At 47.9% G+C, this 19,901-nt stretch overlaps 1 protein-coding gene across 3 annotated transcripts in view; it reads left to right on the top strand.

Moving 5' to 3' along the window:
• LARGE1 (LARGE xylosyl- and glucuronyltransferase 1) overlaps window positions 1-18,686 on the top strand; it is a 541,763-nt gene extending 523,077 nt beyond the window's left edge. For all 3 annotated transcript variants that reach the window (XM_060656501.3, XM_078449495.2, XM_078449496.2), the window contains exons 13-15: window positions 8,211-8,357; window positions 14,147-14,342; window positions 17,165-18,686. In XM_060656501.3, coding sequence (XP_060512484.2) covers window positions 8,211-8,357; window positions 14,147-14,342; window positions 17,165-17,362 — 541 coding nt within the window. In that variant the 3' untranslated portion in view covers window positions 17,363-18,686. The remainder of the gene's footprint in view (window positions 1-8,210; window positions 8,358-14,146; window positions 14,343-17,164) is intronic.
• Window positions 18,687-19,901: the final 1,215 nt, after the last annotated feature.

Raw genomic sequence — 19,901 nt, 5'->3', positions numbered from 1 at the left:
CCACACAGCAGGAGTTGAAGACCATCTCAGTGAGGGGTGTGGGTCCTGGTTCATCCCATCCCCTGCCCTTTCCCCCTTTTGCCTGCCCAGCACTGACACCTGATGTCCGCTATCCTCCACTGCCCTGCGGCTGTGCCCCCCTCCCTCCCACCCAATATAGACCGAAACAGGAGATAATTCCAAAACCATTTCTTCCTGTTCAAATTTGACTGTGTTGTCTCCTTTTTAAAATTTTTTTTAAGTTGTATTTATTTTGAGAGAGAGAGAGAGCATGAGCAGAGGAGAGGCAGAGAGAGGGAGACAGAGAAAATCCCAAACAGGCTCTTCACTTCGGCATGGAGCCCAATGCAGGGCTCGAACCTGCAAACCGTGAGATCATGACCTGAACCAGAATCAAGAGTCAGATGTTTAACCGACTGAGCTACCCAGACGCCCCTCTCATTTTTATGTACATTGGAGGTAGATTATTTTTCTCATTTTGTTTTCCTAAAAATAACATCAAATGGGGTTGGCAGTGCCTAAGCCCACGCCCATGAGAGAGGAAGCTTTTGTTTCAGGGAATTCTGAACAGAGCAGAGTCCAGGTAAGTAGAGAGGAAGGAGTTAGCTAATCCTTTGAGGGAAACTGGCAAGTAACTCAAGTCCCATTTGCAGGCAAATTGTGACCCTTTGTGGGACCCCTAGAGGGTCTAAATGGAAAACTTGGCCTCCTCTTCTGGCTCCCAGCACATGGTTAAGAAGTCAGGTGTCAGTCGGGAGTTTTTACTTATTTCCTCTCCACTGCACCATGCCGGTCAGTTCTTTCCAACCTCTAATCACATAAGGTGAAACTAAACATTTTTCACAGAAAGATACTCATGACAACAAGGTTGTATGTTTTTGCCAAGTGTAAGGTCCCATTTCTTGGTGAGTGACCCTGGCCTCTCTGAACACCCCTGCTTCCACCATAGCCAGCCTCTTCTGACCATCAGCGTGCATGCTGGGTGGGGGACGAGGGGCCAGCATGGTGACGTGGATCCCGTTCCTGACAAATGATTTGACCCTCCTCTTATGTTGATTTGGTTCGTTTCTGCAGAAGTACGGGCAGGCCATGCCAAATGGCCATGGCTCTCACACCCACCCATTAGCTGGTCTTGGCTGCTGCTTCGGGTCCAGGTGGCAGCCATCAAGGGAGAAACCACGTTGCCAAAATCCAGTGGTCAGTGCCCGCTTCTCCTCTTCACTCCTCCACAGCATTTGACCACTGATGGCTGCTCCATTTCTTTCTTCGTGGCTTACCGAAGTACATCCCTGTCTCCTGGTGGTTCTTGACTTTATTAGTCCCTTCCTGTAATTCTCATCGCTGGCTACTTCTCTTCTCATTCCACCGTCCCTCGGTGATGTTGTTCAGTCTTGTGGCTTTAAAGGCATCTGCCACTGATCCCCAGTATAGCTCCACCCAGCCCTGTCCCTTGACCTCAAAACTCCTATGTCCCAATGGCCTTCTCGGTGCCTCTGCTCAGTTTTCCCATGAGCATCTCAAATGAACTGTTCAAAACTGAAGTCTCATCTTCCCCCAAAAGCCCACACCAGCATCTCTGTTGATGGCAACTTGTCTTCCCATGATGCAAGCCAAGAGGCTTGGGTCACGTCCTGTACTCCACTTTCACAGCCCACGCCCAGTGGGTCAGGAAATCCTGCTGGCTCTAAAACCAGGCTAGTCTTTTTGCCTTCATTGTTACTAGCTTGGTCCAAGCTAGCTCACCTGCATCACCTCAGGAGCCTCCTGACTGATCTCCCTGCTTCTGCCCGTGCAGCACTGGAACCTCTTACCAACAAGGCAGCCAGAGAGACCCTTCTTTTTTAGAGAGAGAGAGAGAGAGAAAGCAAGCAGAGGAGAGGGGCAGAGGGAGAGATAGAGAGACTCTTAAGCAGGCTCCACTTTCAACACGGAGCCCAACACACGGCTCAATCCCATGACCCTGGGATCATGACCTGAGCTGAAGTCAAGAGTCAGAAACTCAACCAACTGAGCCACCCAAGCACCCCTAGAGGGATTCTTTTAATATAGAAAGCAGCTCATCTCACCCCTTAGCTCAGAGTCCCCAGTGGCACTGCATCTCACTAAGTAAAATCCCAAGACCTCTGTATTGGTCTCCTTTGGCTGCTGTCACAAATCACCATGAACATACTTGAAAACAACACAAACGTATTATCTTCCAGTAGTGGAGGTCAGGATCAGAAATCAGTCTTTCAGGGCTGAAATCAAGGCACCCCAGGCTGCGTTCTTTCTGGAGGCTCTAGGGGAGAATGTCTTGCCTTCTAGGGGGATCCACATTCTTTGGCTTGTGGCCACCTCACCCCTACCTCTGCTTCCATCATCCCATCTTTCTTTCTGACTCTGACCCTCCTGCTTCTGTCTTATAAGGACCCTTGTGATTACACTGCACTCACTTAAGTAAAACAGGATTATCTTTCCATCTCAGCATCTTTAATAACATCTGTGAAGTCCTATTTGCCAAGTAAGGTTGCGTGTTGCCAGGTTTCTGGGATTAGGACATGGACACTTTTGGAGGAGAGGGAGTGCCGTTCTCTTGCCCACCTCAACCTTCGGTGATCTACACGACCCCATGTGACCTGCAGCACCCCTTCTTCCCTCGTTGCCTCTCTGGCCCCACTTTTAGGGACTCACCCTGTTCCTTATTGTGCTCTCGTCATTAGGACCTTTGCACTGGCTGCTTCCTTAGCCTGGAAAGCGCCTGCCCCAGATCACATGACTGCTCCCTCACCTGCTGCTCACCCTTCTCCGTGGGGCCTTCCTGGACCATCCTATCTAAAACTGCCACCCACTCCCCATCCCTGGCATTCCTAATACCCCTCACCCAGCCCCTTCCTCTCTCACAGAAATTCTTGCTTTCCAACAGTAATTCACTTACTGTTGTGTCTCCGTCCTGGAAATGTCAGCTCCACGAGGACAGGAATGTCTGCCTGTTGTATTTACTGATGTATCCCAAGTGCTCACACAGCCTCTGGCACGTGGTGGAATAAGTGAGGACTTGAACAGATGAGTAGCAGAGTCAGACCTTGGCCAGTGCTGGCGCCAGCCTTTGGGACCCCGGTCAAGCCGCTGTGAGAAGACGGGTGGGCAGTCGTGCTAGCGGCCGTCATGCATGGAGTGGTTACCATCTGCAGGGCTCTGTTTAAGTGCTGTGTGGTCCTCACAGACCCCCTCTGAGACTAGTGCTGTTGTCACCTCCCCCGTGATCACAGATACAGAAACTGGCACAGAGAGGATAAGTGATCCACCAGGATGCAGTGCTAGGCAGCCCAAGCCCTTGTCCTCACCACTGATGGGATGAAGTCAGAAGAGCTCTGCAGTGCCCTGTTCCTTATTTCTCTGAGATGCTCTTCCGTAATCTCTTCGTGCCTGGTACCTGTTTCCCTGGTGACAGAGACCTGCCTCTTGGGCAGAGGATGGGGTGAAAAGAGATTGAGAGAGATGGAGGGAGGGGTGTATGTGCTTGTGTGCATGGATGTGCACATGCACTGGTCAGGACCAGTCTTGGGGTTTGGTCATTCGAAACCCCAGGAAGCCTGTCTACCTTACAGGGTACCCTTTCATGCTGTTTCTTTGACATGACACTGAGCCCGGGCGAGCCTACAGTCTGCTCTCTGCCACCCTGTCAGTTGGTATAGGAATCCTCACTGCTCATGTCCTCTCCCCTGCTCACCACTTTTCCCAGGCAAGAGCAAAGCAGGCGGTATTTGTAGACTTGAGCAAGCTATGGGGAGATGCCTAGGGAAGATGTGCAGAAGAGAGCACTAGGGGGGCTCGAAGACAGACGCCACCCGGTACACGGTCTCCCTCCCCCCATCAGCTCGGCCAGATCGGACGGGGCCAAACTTAATCTGCCGGGAACACCTGACTTGTTTTGGACATGAAGAAGGACCCAGAGAGCTGGCTGGAGACAGAGATCTAACACAGTCTGTCTCCGTAGATAAGCAGCTTGGCAGCCAGAATCCCGCCCCAGGTGTGAGAGTGTGTTGTATTTCCCGCCTCCACTGCACTCACGCATCTCCTGCAACAGGCCCATCAGTAAGCCGAGCCGGAAAGGGGAAGGGGGTTGTTTGTGAAGCAGCTATTCTAAGTCAGGCACTGGGTTGGGCTCTAGAGGGACTGTTCTGCTTCATCCTTTCAGCAGCCCTATTGGTAAGAGTCATCATCTCCACTTTGTAGACGGGGAACCTGTGAGCAGGAGAAATGGAGCATCATGCCCAAGGTCATAAGAGAGTGGCAGGCAGGATTTGAACCCAGTGCTGGCTGGCCCCAGGTCACTTGCATGTGCTGCACAGGGTTCTGAACTACTTCAGTAGAAGCCTAAGGTTTCTTTTAAGAGTCCCTCAGTCCAGGGGCGCCTGGGTGGTTCCGTTGGTTAAGCATCCCACTCTTGATTTCGGCTCAGGTCATGATCTCACAGTTGTGGGTTCGGGCCTTGTTTTCAGGCCTTTATTTCCAGTCAGCTGATTGTAAACGTTAATTACATCCATGAAATATTTTCATTGCAACATCTAGATGAGTGGTTCCACCAAACAGCTGGCAGCATTGCCTCCCTAAGTTGGCACATAAAAGCAACCGTCATAGGCTGAACCATCACATACGCAGTGCTTAACGTGCGCTAGGCATGGCACCAAGTATTTCCATATGCACGTGTGCTTTTCCTCACCAAAATATTTTACGAGAGCATGAACTCTGAATCTCAGAGTGGTTCAAGTGAGTTTCTAGAGTCAGAACTAGAAGCTAAGTGTGTCTGATTGCTCCTGTACCAGACTGCCTTCTAGAATCTTCAGTGTTAATCTAGATTTAGGATTCTAAGAGGAATGAGTGAAGTGACCAAAAGTCACTCAGCCTGTCAGGGCTGGCTCCAGAACTCAGGTCTCTTGGCTCCCGGTCTAGCCTTTTCACCTCAACTATACTGCCCCTCTGTTCCCTGAAGATTCTGCATTTGAAACACTCCATCTCCTGCAGGACTCACTTTCCAGGTAAATAGTGGAGGCATGTTGTGCATCCCTAGGTGGTCCACAAACCCCCAGCAAGGGAAGGAAGCCGTGTGGAAGGATCCAAGCTGTCTTTGCCATGTCCATGAGCAGATGTGCTCAGAGTCAGCATCCTGGAACCACTTTACTGCTGCAACAACTTCGTAATGAGACCCATTCGGGACATCGATATCAGAACCTCTTTGAACTGAGTCTGTAATGGGCCTATCTAGTGACAAATCCATCTTTGTGGCAGTGCATGTTTCAGGGAGATTAAAGGGAATTTGCAGAAAGCACTCCGGAATCGGATGCTCTCTATGCAGGGAAATAAGGCTTTCTCGGGCTGCATTTTGTGAAGCATGCTGCTTACTGGGTCTGCTTACTCTGGGCCTTGCAACATATCGATCAGGGTGGTTTGGCTGCAAGCAACAGAAACCAATGGTAGGCAGCTTAATAAAAATGAAAAGAAATCAAAGGAAAACAAGACAAAAACTAGTTGAGTGGTATTTCTTATGGAATCAAAGTAGAATCTGGAAAAACCAATACCTGAGACCATAATTAACCTGGGCAGCTCTGGGCCCCTCTGCAGCAGAAGTTCAGAAGCCTCAGGGCGCCTGAGTGGCTCAGTTTAAGCATCCGACTTCGGCTCAGGTCATGATTTCATGGTTTGTGAGTTCAAGCACCACATCAGGTTCTGTGCTGACAGCTCAGAGCCTGGAGCCTGCTTCGGATTCTGTGTTCCGTTCACTCTGCCCCTCCCCTGCTTGTGCTGTCTCTCAAAAATAAATTAAAATGTTAAAAAAAAATCTTTTTCGAAGTTCAGAAGCCTCTAGAGTGCTGCCTGACATTAGTACATGTCAGCTCTTTGGTTTTCAGTCTCTGCATCTCCGTTCAAACTTCCAAGAGTGAGAAACTGATTTGCTCAGCCTGAGTCCAGTGTCTGCCCCTGAACACTGCCCTGGCCGTGTGTTCTGGGAGCTGCTCCTCCACACAGGGACGACGAGAAGGGGAGTCATCTTTGAGCAGGCAGCCTGAGAAGTGGCCACCGTGACTGTGATTATAAAAGTAATAGAGATAGACACACGTGCATTCCTGGATCTCTGTTGTGGATGTGTATGCACGCTTCGCCCATCCCTTTGTGGTTCAGAGCTACTGGCCTCCCACGCTTTTTCCAATTATCTTAACACAATTATCTGCAAATGCAATCTTGGGCTTTTAGCATCCTGAGATATTTGAGACAAGAATGTAAATACCAGGCAGGAAAGATGCGGCCTATTTTGTTCAGTCTGTGTCTCCCAGTGCCTAGCGTGGTGCCTGGCACATAGTGGGTGTGCTCAGTGATTGTTCAATAAGTAGCAACTATCCGTGCTGGGGGTGGGGGGGGGACCTCCCAACCCCTCTTTCCTGGTAGTTGCAGGGGCTCTGCTACCTGGTGAGTCCAGGGAAATTCTGTAGACCCATGTGTCCCATCCTCAACACCCAGAACCAGTAGATAAGGTATCTAGTTTTCCTGGAGGAAAGGTGACGAGCCTCAGTTCTGCTGATGTCTAATATAGGATTGATATAGAAGAGAATGCTTGGCCGTGGATGAGGGAATCTTTGGTGTTTGAAGCCATGAAGTCATTGTTCAGAGACACAAAGCAGGAGAGGAACGCAGACCAAAGCTGTCTGACTCAGACTACTTGTCCTCCAACTGGCTAAATATAGCTCACCCAGATTCTATCTTGGTGTCACCCTCTATGAGTCTCCCCAGAAATAGTGCCATCGGGACCATATATGATTTGGTATATAGTGAACATAACACAAGCCTAATTATAAAGAATGAACTACAAATGATATTCAGAGCATTCTAAAATGACTTTCTGGTCCATCTCTCAGCCACCTCTACTCAAGGGGACACTGGTGCTACCCCTTAAGCAAGGGTAACTTCTGAGACCTGTCCTTATTCTGACCTCATCATGGATGGATACCAAGCCCTGCCTCATCCTTCTCAAACTGCGGCTCTGTTCTTGCCCCATGCTGGCCCGGGCTAACAGTTACTAAATGGTAGCATGACTTCCCTTTGCAGACCAGTCCCTGCTTACGCATAGGCTCAAAGTTGTGTCGAGTGAAGTGACTTTAACAATACGGCGATAAGTTGTATTGCTATGGAACTGCTGCTTCCAGTATTTTGCAAAATGCCTTCCAGTGCCTCGATTCCCCCAAGGAAGACTTCAGAGATAATAAGCAAATAGCCCTTGCTGGCATTGAGACCCGAGAGTCAGTGGTCTGAGCAGGAAGCCAGAATGAAGTACCATAGTTGTGGCCAAAAGGGCTCATAGGAAGACCAAAGCCAGAATAATGATGGTGTCGTGGCAGAATAATGACCTTTTGTTGCTACAAGTCAGCCATGTGCCGAGTGTACAGAACAGCATTTGTATTTATATTACCTCGTTCAGCCTCCACAACAACTCCAGGAGGGAGAGATCATTGCCCCGTTTTAGGGAGGAGGAACTGAGGTAGTAAGAAGCTAAATTACTTGCCTGGTACAAGACCCATCATCTTTCTGTGTCCATTACAAACCTCCTGCTCTTCTCCCCTTCAGAATGGTGGCTACAGAGCTAGGCAATGGCAGACGAATTTAGAAGGGCAGGAGCTGGGTCTCAGGGGAGTCGAGCAGAAGGCCAGGGTCAAAGGTAGGAGTGAGTAAGAGGATGGAGAATGTCCCACCCTTGCATGGAATACCAAAGCTCTATTGTATTGGGTGCTGGCTGCAAGGGGCAGGCCTGGCTAGTTTAAAGGTTCAGGGTCTGGGGGATTCAAGGGGTTGAGGAGTCCAAGAGAGGCGACCCAGAAATGCCCAGGTTGGTGATCACGTCATCAGCTTTACGTCTGACAATGCCATGCGGCCAGTGGCACAGCAGGAGTGTGCGGCCAGCGCAGTGGCTCCTGCAGGCTGAGCTCCAACCCCCCCGTGAGTCCTTGGAGACCTGCCTTCTGCACTTGGCTCAGAGGTGACATTGCTTCTCTGGACTCCTGAGTGGTATTGGACTGGCTGCTTGGCCTCCCCAAGCCTCAGTTTCCCCATCTTTAAACTGAGAGTTTGACTTGGGCTTTCTGTCCTCCACCCCCTTGTGCCAACCCTCTCCCTGTCCTCACGTGGGAAAGGCCTTTGCCTGGTATCATGAGACCCTGTTTCTGCCTGCCCTCTCTTTTCAGGAAGTCTGTCATCCAGCTTGACCTTGCCAGCACCAAGAAAGCGATGATTGTCCCTGCATTCGAGACACTGCGCTACCGGCTGTCTTTCCCCAAGTCCAAAGCGGAGTTGCTGTCAATGCTGGACATGGGGACTCTCTTCACATTCAGGTGAGTTGCCCTCGGTGCCATCCCTCCTGGGGGTGTCCGGGACCTTCTTGGAAACCCAGGCACCAGAGCTGCTGGCCCAGAAGTTTGTTGCTACCTTAAACCATTTAAAGGCCAGAAGAAGCACCGCTGGCCCCCACTAGGTCTTTGGAATATTCTTTCTCTTCCCACATGCTGTGTGCTCTGTTTTGCACATGGGTGGTGGACATGATGTGTCCAGATGGAAGGATCAGGTCGTCAGGTAGGAAGTTCAGCTTATACTTGATCCCATCTCCTCTCTCTGAATTCTCTCTTTGGTTTGTTACTTCATTCATCTGGGAAATGGGTTTGTCCTGTTAGCATGATGACTCCTATTCCCCCTTTTCCTTTTCCTGTGAGTGGTCTGGTCTCCAAGGTCCTCAGGCCTGGGATGGGCTCATGTAGCTTCAACAACTAATGGCATCAAGGTGACTGCAGGGTCAGATATAGCAGATGGGGCCACTGACTTTGCTATTGCCCAAGTGACAGATCTGAACAAGCCTCTCACTTGCCTGACTTTCCAAGTTCCCAAAGTCCTGCAGGAGCATCGCAGGGGAACTGCCCTGCCACCTGTCCACAGTGCCCAGAGAGTGTGTGCACCTGCACAGGTGGGAAGGGGCTCCGACTCCCAGAAACAGGCTGTAAGTGTAAACAGTAAGTGTAGTGCCCTTGGGGGAAGTACGAGTCCTCCCCGGTCTCGTGACAGAACAGTCTGAAGACAGAGCCACTGCTCCCGTCTCCGATTTTACAGAGAAGCCTCTGCTTTGAACAGTGTAAGAATGGCCAACGCCACCTTGGAGTGAAAAATCATACATTCCTAGGCAACCCAAATTTTACCAAAAAGATTGTAATAGTGGGGCACCTGGGTGGCTCAGTCAGTTCAGTGGCCAATTTCGGCTCAGGCCGTGATCTCACGGTTCATGGGTTCAAGCTTTGCATCGGGTTCTGTTCTTACACCTCAGAGCCTGGAGCCTGCTTCAGACCCTCTGTCCCCGCCTCTCTCTGCCCCTCCCCCACTCATGCTCTGTCTGTCTTTCAAAAATAAATAAACATTAAAAAAATTTTTTAATAAATTTTTAAAAAAGATTGTAATAATAACTTAAGTTTCCATACTACTACTAAGTTACTAGAAGTTTCTAGAAGGTTTTCTCAAACAAGTTTTATTTTGGGAAAGTACCTTCATGAGATAGGTTATTCATTCAACAATTCGGAGATGATCCTTTTACACATTTTATACAGATAAACTGAGGAGTGGAGGGGACCTGCTCATGCCAGGACTTGAACCCCAACCTTCTTCCTGTATCCAGAATTCTGGAAAGTGATCTGAAATCACTTGGTTTAATACCTGCCCCCCAAAACGAAGACTTCTTTCTTCTTGGAGAAAAAATAACCACAACCACCAGTTTTTGAATATATAACTTCTGCCAGACACTGTCATCAGCTCATGGAATCCTCACAACAAATCCATGAGGCAGATAACTGTTATTCCCCTTCTACAGATAAAGAAACTGAGACTCTGAGAGGCTAAATAACTTGCCCAAAGACACATCGCCAGTACGTGGCAGAGCCTGGATTCAGACCAGGTCTTAGGAGCTGCACAGCCAGTGCTTTTAAGTCTAATACCATTGGACTGGGTCCTGAATGTTCCCACCAATCAGTGTCAGAAGATAAAGGTAAAGATGGAGGCGCTGAGACCAAAATCAATCTGAGTTTCCTGCAGATGCCATAGCCTGATGGCTCCTCGCCTGGTACATTTCCAAGGCATCTTTCCTTCTATCCCCATCCCCAGGTGATCTGAGAACTCATTTCAAGGCCATGTCTGTGGTCATGTTTGGCCTGCTGCGTCCGTGATTGCTGCTCTGGCCAACAGCTCACAAGCCACAAGGCCAAGTGCTAAATTATAGACCTTCCCTCCAAGAAATTGCTTCTGTCACCTTCCCTCCAAATGATGACATGTCAAGCCTCCTTGGACAAGTCGCATCCAGCATCCCCTGGACACTTCCAAGTGCCAACTCTCAAGCCCTATTCCAGATGTAACCGATCAGAGGCTCTGGGGGTGGAACCCAGTGATTGGTTAAAAAAATAGTCTCCTAGGTGATTCTGGTACTCAGCTCAAGTCTAAGTACCACTGCTCAAAGCAGAATGCCCCCAGATCTCTCAGAAGTAGCATCCCACATGCTATATCCAGGAAACCTCTCTCATCTCTGTTTCTTTGGAGGCTACCTGGTGCTGATGGTCCCAGAGAACAGCCTTGAAGTCCAATGTCTACAGGACTCACGGTAGGTTCCTTGAGCGAGTATTCAGGCTGTGATGTGTTTTCATGGCAGGTGAACTGTAATGTCACCCTGTTCTGTGCTGACCAGCCACTCAGTATGCTTGTCAGTGTTGCTGCTGAGCTAAGGAAAGCTGCCTTCCCACCCAGGAGTAGAGGACTGAGCCAGCTGCCTCCCTCCCCCATTTCCTCTTTCTCATACAGTAGGCCACGAGTTTATATTCTAAATAAGAAGGCTATTGATGCATTGATATCCCTGGGAGTAAGACCACTGTGAATTGACATTGTAGTTAGGGCAAACAAGGGGAAATAATGAGAATATTTTCATTTTTTGAGGAATTATTACATATCAGGCACTGCTCTGGATACTTTATGTGAATTCACATAGTTGTCAGAAATCTATGAAGTAGGTATTAGCATCTCTGTTTTACCTATAGAAAGAAATGAATCATATTAATTATTATTTATTAATAAATTCACCTAGAGAAAGAAATGAAGGAGCAGAGGAATTCAGTAAGTTTTCTGCACCTGCTAAGTGACAGAATTCAAACCCAGACAGGGAGGCTCTAGAGCCATTGTTTTTTTTGTTTTGTTTTGTTTTTTTACATTTTTTTTTAATGTTTATTTATTTTTGAGAGAGAGAGACAGAGTGTGAGCAGGGGAGGGGCAGAGAGAGAAGGAGACACAGAATCTGAAGCAGGCTCCAGGCTCTGAGCTGTCAGCACAGAGCCCGATGCGGGGCTCGAACTCATGGACCGTGAGATCATGACCTGAGCTGAAGTTGGACGGACGCTCAACCGACTGAGCCACCCAGGCGCCGCTAGAGCCATTGTTTTCAGCCGCCTTGTTAAAGTGCCTCTAGGGAAGGAGCATTTATTGAACGCCTGCTGTATGCTAGCACTGTGCCAAGCCCTTTATAAACATTTTCTCATTTCAGTTCCTCAGCAGTCCAACAAGATAGATATTCTTTTCTCCAGTGGATGCAAGAGGCAAGTGAAGCCTCATTTAAATGCTTTGCTGACCGAGGTCCCCAGCTCCTAAGTGGCGGAGGTGGGTTTTAAACCCTGGTGCGGTGGTCCCACTGTGCCATGCTTGAGCCTAGTGCATGTTCACAGCCACTGGTCGTGCTGGGCCGGCTCTGTGCAAGTCTCAGATGTCAAGGCTGCCTGTTGGGCTAGTTCACAGATGGAAAATCAACTCCTTCCCGGCCTGATTTTTTGATTAATCCCGACATCTCGCAGTATCCCTGCTTTTCACACTCTGTTAAGGTGATGTGACTCAGCCTTTCATTTTTCTTCCCATTGTGTGACTGTGGTTTAGGTGGCAGTTGCTGAACTGATAGAGCTGAGGATTCAAGTCCCTGCTCTCTGCCAGCCTGGCCATGTCGCCCCACAACACAGCTTACTGAAAGGCCAGTGCCCGCGCACTGGGGAGTTCCTCAGGCTTCAGGGCAGGCCCAGCCTCCGTCAGGAGGGAGCAGAATAAGTAAGCGGCCGCCTCCCCTGCCAGCAGGGCTCCACTGACCACCCACTCTCACTTAAACCTCACTCGCTTTAGGGGCGCCTGGGTGGCTCAGTGGGTTGAGCATGTGACTTTGGCTCAGATCATGATCTCACGGTTCCTGAGTTCGAGCCCTGCACTGGGCTGTCTGCTCTCAGCGCCAAGCCCGCTTCGGATCCTCTGTCTCCCTCTCTCTCTGCCCCTGCCCCACTCACATGCGTGCTCTCTCCCTCTTGCTCGCTCTCTCTCCAAAATAAATACCCATTAAAAAAAAAATGTCACATGCTTTAGACCCTCCCTGCGTGGAGGTGGAACCCCCAGACCACGAGCTCCGTTCTCCCTGTAGCTCCCTAAGATGTTACGGTCCTACCCTTCAGGCTCACTTTCATTTTATCTTCTACCATGTTCTTTGTCCCTAACCCCTTGCTCTTGGGCCAGGTCTGCTGCCTTCACTAGGCTCCCAGCCTCCTGTCATCTCTTTGTAGCTTCCAGAGGCAGATTCCTGCCCTACTGTCTGCCCTCTGTCTTAGGTACCCCTCAGGTTTTTAGGTTACTCGTTAGTTAGTTATTCAACTTAGTGTCTGATTATTGACTCTCTGATTATTGACTCTCTGTGTGTATAGACCAGAAAGTGTGGGTAAGAATGACACGGAAGAGAGATAACCTAGCATAGTGCTTCAGGGTCCTGGCCCTTGAGCCAGGCTGTCTAGGATTGAATCCCAGCCCATCCTTATTATTTGTAACTTGGTATTAAGTTATACCAATTTCAAGCTACAGATACAGTATTTACAATATAACTGGTATATAGTAAGTGCTTAATAACTATTAGCTTGTTAGGATTGTTGTTATATAGTTGTATTCATTTGCTGTATAACAAGTTGCTACAAATTTAGAAGCTTTAAACAATACAGATTTGTTCCCTCACAGTCCCTGAGGGTGAGAGATTGGGGCATGGAATGTTTGGATTCTCAGTGGGGTCTCACTGGGCTGAAATCAAAGTGTGGGCAAGACTACAGTTCTCCTGAACTCTGGGCTCGTGGACTTCCTTTCCTTGCACCTGGAAGGCCACGGTCACCATTTCCCTGCTGGCTCTTTGCCATGTGGCCCCCACAGGTAGCCCACACATGGCTCTTCACTCTCTTCCAAACTCAGATCTAAAAGTTCACATGATTTGGCCAGACCCACCCCAGGAATCCCCCTTTTAATTAGTCCAAAGTCAACTGATTGCTCAATTTAATTACATCTATGAGGATTCTACAAGGATCCCTTTTGCCATATGATGTAACATACTCACAGGAGTGACACGGTCACAGGTTCAGCCTCAGGGGGGAGAATGTTGTATGAGGGCAGGGGCACCGTGTTCTCTGGTAGGATCAACCAGCATCCACTCACCTGCAGTTCATTCCATATAAATGATACACGAACTCACCGACCCCTTCATTGTGAGAGTCTTGGCGTTAGTGAAAGATGTACATAACAGACTGGGTTAGTTTCCTAAGGCTGCCATAACAAAATTGTACAAAGCGGGCAGCCCAACATGGCAGAAGTTTATTCTCTTGTAGTTGTGGAAGCCAGAAATCCAAAATCAAGGTGTTGGCAGGTTCATTCTTCCTCCAAAGGCTCTAGGGAAGAATCCTTCTTTGCCTCTTTCCAGCTTCTGGTGGAGGCTGGCCAACTCTGATGTCCCTTGGCTTGTGGGAGCATCACTTCCATCTCTGCCTCCACCTGTCCATGGCATCCTCCCAGTGTGTGTCTCAGTGTCCACATTTGCCTCTTCTTATAAAGATACCAGTGGTTGGATTAGAGCCCACCCTATTCCACCATGATCTCATCTTGATATATCTGCAAAGACCCTCTTTCCAAATAGGTCCCATTCACAGGTACTGAAAGTTAGAGCTTGAACATCTTTTGGGGGGGGACACAGTGCAACCCACAAGGACCGTATCTGCATAAACCTTTCCTTCCTTCCTTTTGCCCAATGGCTTTTCTCTGTGTGACCTAGGTACCACGTCTGGACAAAAGGCCATGCTCCCACAAACTTCGCCAAGTGGCGGACTGCCACCACGCCTTACCGTGTTGAGTGGGAAGCTGATTTCGAGCCATATGTTGTTGTGAGAAGGGACTGCCCTGAGTATGACCGGAGGTTTGTGGGCTTTGGATGGAACAAGGTGGCTCATATCATGGAACTGGATGCACAGGTGAGACAATGGACTGTCATGGCTGTGAGGAAAGAAGCAGCCTAGACTTCAGGGCTGAAAGGGGACCTTGGAGGTGAGAAAGCAGAGCCCGAGAGGGAACAAGACATGGCCTAGGACCAGAAGTGAGAAAATGGCAGTGCTAATTCTTAGGGCTGTTGATTTCCAACTTCTTTCTCTACATTTGGGTGAGAGTTCGATTCCTGACCAGGACCCAGGCAAGTGTGAGTGTCTTGTGACAAAACATTCCACCCCCCATCCTTACCCAATTTAACGATGAGGATGAAAAATTGTCACTTAGCGTTAGAGCCATATAAGTGGCCCAAAGCATTTTAGGAGTTCCATATGAGTGACACAAGGCTTGAGGCTGAGGGGCAGCTCATTATTGTACGTTATAACTATAAGTGATGGTCTTTAGACTGTATTTAGTTGTGAAACACTTTCATTCATTCAATAATACTTATTAAACACCTGCTTCAGAAGAAATCAGTAGAATTCCAACAGGTTAAACCAGGAGTCTGCAAACTTATTCCACAAAGGACCAGATAGAAAATTTGGGGACTTTAGGGGCACCTGGGTAGCTCAGTCGGTTAAGTGTCCGACTTCAGCTCGGGTCATGATCTCACATTTTGTGAGTTCAAGCCCCGCATCGGGCTCTGTGCTGACAGCTCAGAGCCTGAAGCCTGCTTCAGATTCTGTGTCTCCCCCTCTCTCTGCCCTTCCCATGCTCATGCTGTGTCTCTCAATAATAAATAAACATTAAAAAAAATTTTTTTTGAATTGGGGGGCTTTGTGGGGCCTACAGGTCTCCTTCTCAACTACTTAACTCTGCCTTTGTCATTCAGTGGTAGGCAGTATCTAAACCAATGAGTGTGGCTGTGTTCCAATAAAACTTTATTTATAAAAACATGCAGCAAGCCGGACATGTTGCAGTTCATCAGCCCCCGTGTTAAACAAACAAAAGTAAAGTTGATCTGGTTAAGTTAGGAGAAGGATTCCTGGGCCTCTCAACTCCACCTTTTTCTCTTTGTGTCTATTCTCCAAGGCACCTGTTCATGGAGCACAATGCACATACTTCTCAACAGGAGCACCAAATTCATTAAAAAAAAAGCAAGGTTGGATATGCTCAGTGCTGCCTGGCCTGAGAATCACCTGGAGAATTTTCCAACAGCTCATTATATTTGAGAGCAGTCCCAAGTGGTTTTAATAAGTATCTAGGGTTGCAAACCACCTGTGTAGATGGAAGGCTGTAGAATAGTGTCCATATTTAACAACAGAAGCATGACTGATAGTATTCATTTTGTCATTGATACTTGGAGGTAGTCTAGTGCTACTCACAGACAGAAATGTTTAGTCTGCCTCAGCTTCTGCTTGAACAAAAAGAAAAGTACTATTTTTGTATCCAGCAGTGTGGTGAGGTGAACTGGTTCAAATAAAATTAATTTTTCCAGCACTAAAACCTGGGCTTTGTTTGTTTTAGGCAATTTTGGTGGGATTCTTGAGCATTTCTTGCTTATTTCCCTTTTTTGCCAGTAGCACAGCCAATTTTGCCCTTTCCGTGATTGAAGGAAATAATGAGGTCATACCTGACAGGTAATCCAGCCACACCTACTGGGGCTAATGGGATCGGTGAGCTGCTTTGTCCCTGTAGGAGATGTCGCAACAGCTAAGCTCTAACAGTTCTTGCATTTTCTTTTCAGGAATTTTTCTTACTCCTCCTTACCATCACCTGTCATTTCTTGCTGCGGTCAGTGTTCTTCCATCTGTAACAGATGCCTTTCTCCATTTTTTTTTAATGTTTATATATTTTTGAGAGAGAAAGAGAGACAGAGAGAGTGAGAGGCAGAGAGAGAGGGAGACACAGAATCCGAAGGAGGCTCCAGGCTCTAAGCTATCAGTACAGAGCCAGAAGCAGGGCTTGAATTTGTGAACCACAGATCATGATCTGAGCCGAAGTCAGATGTTTAACTGACTGAGCCACCAGGCACCCCTACCTTTCTCCATTCTGATTTTCCCTCTCGTAGTTTATTCTGATCTGTTCTGGGCCGGGAAACTAGATGATCAAAGCCTATCAGACATTATGTCCAAAACCAGAATACACAGAGTCTGAGTGAAGGTGCACCGGATTCTCCTTTGTTACACGTTCTAAATTTATGTCACTCATTTGGGCTGTTTGGAGACATTTTGTTTTTGGTCTGAGTTTCTATCTGTATTCTGCCAAGCGGAGGCCCCTGTATGGCGATGTGACGTGTAAGAAGGATAGGTAGGCAAGAGCTTTGTTACTAATGAGCGTTCCATGAAAGCTCATAGAATCTATGAGATTCCATTGGGATCTTTTTTTTTATTATTCCTTTTTTGTCCCCTCTTGTGTACTAGTATGTTAGTCTGTCAAACCTCATCAAGCCCTATGAGAAATCACATAAACAGACATCATTTAATTGAGCAACAGAGTCTCTCGTGGCTTATGTCATTCTAGAACAACCACGTGGGCATGTACTCACATTTATCAAGAATCTTTCATGGGCCATGAGCTCTGCCCAGCATCATCCACACATTATTAGTCATCTTTCAAGGTAGGTATTATTACTTTTACTTTATAGATGAGAAAACTAAGGCATAGAGAAGCCAAGAAGTTTGTCCAGAGTCAGGGAAACAGGCCTGCTCTGTCCCTCTCCAGTATGGCAGGCTTTCCATGGCCCCACCCTCCTTGCTGACATCATTCCCCACTTCATTCAGTCACTTTGTCATTTGGTCATGCACTTGGGCATTCATCATGCATTCTGAAGGGTTCTTGCAAGCGCTCTCACACTACTCTTGTTTTCCAGGAATATGAATTCATCGTGCTGCCCAATGCCTACATGATCCACATGCCTCACGCCCCCAGCTTTGACATCACCAAGTTCCGGTCCAACAAGCAATACCGCATCTGTCTCAAAACCCTGAAGGAAGAGTTTCAGCAGGACATGTCCCGCCGCTACGGCTTTGCCGCCCTCAAATATCTCACGGCTGAGAACAACAGCTAGCACCAGGAAACCCACCCCTAGGGAGAGACCTATTCTGCAGGGGAAAAGCCACTTTGCTATTTGGGGCCCAGCCTTCAAACTCAAAATTTGAGCAATGCTTTTTTGGTTTGTTTTTATTTGTCTCTTTGGCCCAACAAAGCCACCCACACTACAGAGATCTGGGACAAGGATCCAGCCAGCTCCTCTCTGCTCCACAATCTGGCATTCCCAGAATGTGGAAGAGTAGCTCATCGACACAGTCTCTTCAAGAACGGGACACAGGAGTGTTAGAGGGAGCAAAGGGGTAATCCTACTAAAAAGCCACAAAACCGAGCTGGTCTTTAGGGATGTTCTTGTTGCTTTTTAAGAAAGGGAAGTCAGGGTGCTGGGGGTTAGCGATCCCAGAAAATAAAGGCAAAACTGTCTTTTTGTCCAGAGGAAACTTTCTTTTGTGTCCTGCAATCTAGCTGTGTATCCAAGGTGGGGGCCATCCAATGATCTGAACCAACTATGTGGAAAGACCCAGTGGGGACATTATACCTGGTGGGACCTGGAGGTGGGGTGGGTTGGTTCTTTATCCTCAAAGTCGCTCTTGTTTTGCTTTGATTTGTTTTCCTTTGAGGGGATTTTGTTTGTTTGTTTTTGGTCTGGGAATCCAAAATTGAAAACTTGATCTTTTAAGTCTCTGAAAGAGAATCAGCTGCGTCAACCAACATCCCCTTATGAGCAGTGGCCCAGCAAGGAGGACAAGAGTCTTCAGCCAATATTTAAACATGGGCAGCCCTCTTCAGGATTCTCACTGAGGCCCCCGTGACCTTGAATTCCCTACTCTCCAGAATCCAGGGGCTAAGACGGGGACTGTGGAAATAGGAAGACCATCCCGTCTACAACCAGTCACATTTTCTATTGGCAGTGACCGCTTCCTGAAGAAAGGGCTCTGAAGGGGCTGCTTTGGTGCACATGAAAGGTACGAACCTCCCAGGCCTTCAGAAGAACTGTAATAGTTCACACATGCCCAATTCCGAAGATTCACGTGTCCCTTTGGAGACCTTGAGGAAGAATGTGTTGGGTTCCTCCGACTCCGTGCTGCTTCGCTGCGGGTGGGAGGAGGTCACAGCCTGGGGCTCCCTCTGGGACCTGTCCAGAGGGCAGGCAAGCACCTTTACCATTACAAGGATTGAGGAGACGCTGGACTTTTTACCCATTTTCTTGAATCTTCAATATTAATGTTGTGTTTACATTGATGAGAACAAAAGTCCACGCCCTCCTCTAGGCTGGGCTGTTTGTATTGAGTTGCAATGTGACCAGCGAACGCCGCATTCAATAAACGAAAGTACGGACTGTGTCTCCCCCGCTCCCTCCCTCCACTCCTGTAAGAAGCTGCAGAGGGTAGCTCCAGGGTAGAGAGCAAGATCGATAAACAGCAACTTTACACTTTGTGTTCTCCCGTTTTGTTTTTCTCACCATTTGAACCTTAACCTTGTTTTCTCCTTTTCTGAGGTTAGATCTCACCACACCCTCTGACCCTCAAAGCATCTTCAGTGTCCGTCCAGCTTCTGTCTCGGCACGGAAGCCAGATGTTTTATATCTCAGACGCTAGCACGTTAAAACCTGGTCGTCAGTAGCAGAGTGAGCCTCTAAGACTCTGTCCTGGTGGCCATGTGACACCCCACTGCAATCTGACCTATGAGACCCTTCCATGTGTTATATGCCCAAGGGGAGATTTCACTCAGGTTGATTTTTAAAAACTTAGGAAAACAATAAGACTCACCCTCAGATACGGATAAGTTTGTGTGTCTGTAGGCATATGTGTATGTCTGTCATGGTATTACATACATATAGCATATAGGTAGCATGCATATCACAATATATGAATACTGTAAAAAGTAGACTATCACAAAAGTATTCAAAGTACATGGTAAAGTCCCCTTTCTCCATAGGTGTGTGAGAGCCAGCCCCGACCAGCTGAGGACTTACTGTGTGCATCTTTCTCCTACTCTTGTGTTTGAAATTGGCCATGATGGAAGTATTTACACCATGGGAAATCTGAAAACCACAAATCAGGGCACCACCCCCCTCCCCCCAGCCAAGAGCTGGTTGTTAAACATTTACCAGCGCACCAGTGCCTTCTTATCTTCGTTGTGTACACACACACACACACACACTCGTTCACTCACTCAAAAACTCTCTTTTCTAGAGAAGACCATTGTTAATAGATGTAATTTTTAATTAATCACTACCAGCTACTTGAGCCAAGTGAGAATATACAGTAGTACTAGCTCTTTGATGTTAAAAATCAATTTTTAATTCCCTAAAGCCTTTTATGTTTTAAATTTTTCACAGCCCCTGGATCCTGCCCAGCCACCTTGCTTTTACTTGCGTTTCTATGGGTATGAGAATGACCGTATCACTTACCATGCAGACTGGGTCACCTCTGAGAAGAAGAGAAGGTACTAAGTGCTTTGAGACAATAGGTATAAATTGGACGACAATGTAGCTTCATGCACACTGAATTTATTAAAGCCCGAAACTGACTCTCCACACCAACAGGAGAAAATCC

Source organism: Panthera onca, chromosome B4 (genome assembly GCF_046562875.1).
Source record: "Panthera onca isolate mPanOnc1 chromosome B4, mPanOnc1 haplotype 2, whole genome shotgun sequence".
NCBI classification, from domain to species: Eukaryota; Metazoa; Chordata; class Mammalia; order Carnivora; family Felidae; genus Panthera; species Panthera onca.
The sequence above is the reverse complement of the archived record's forward strand: the minus strand, read 5'-3'. Positions and strand labels throughout refer to the sequence as shown.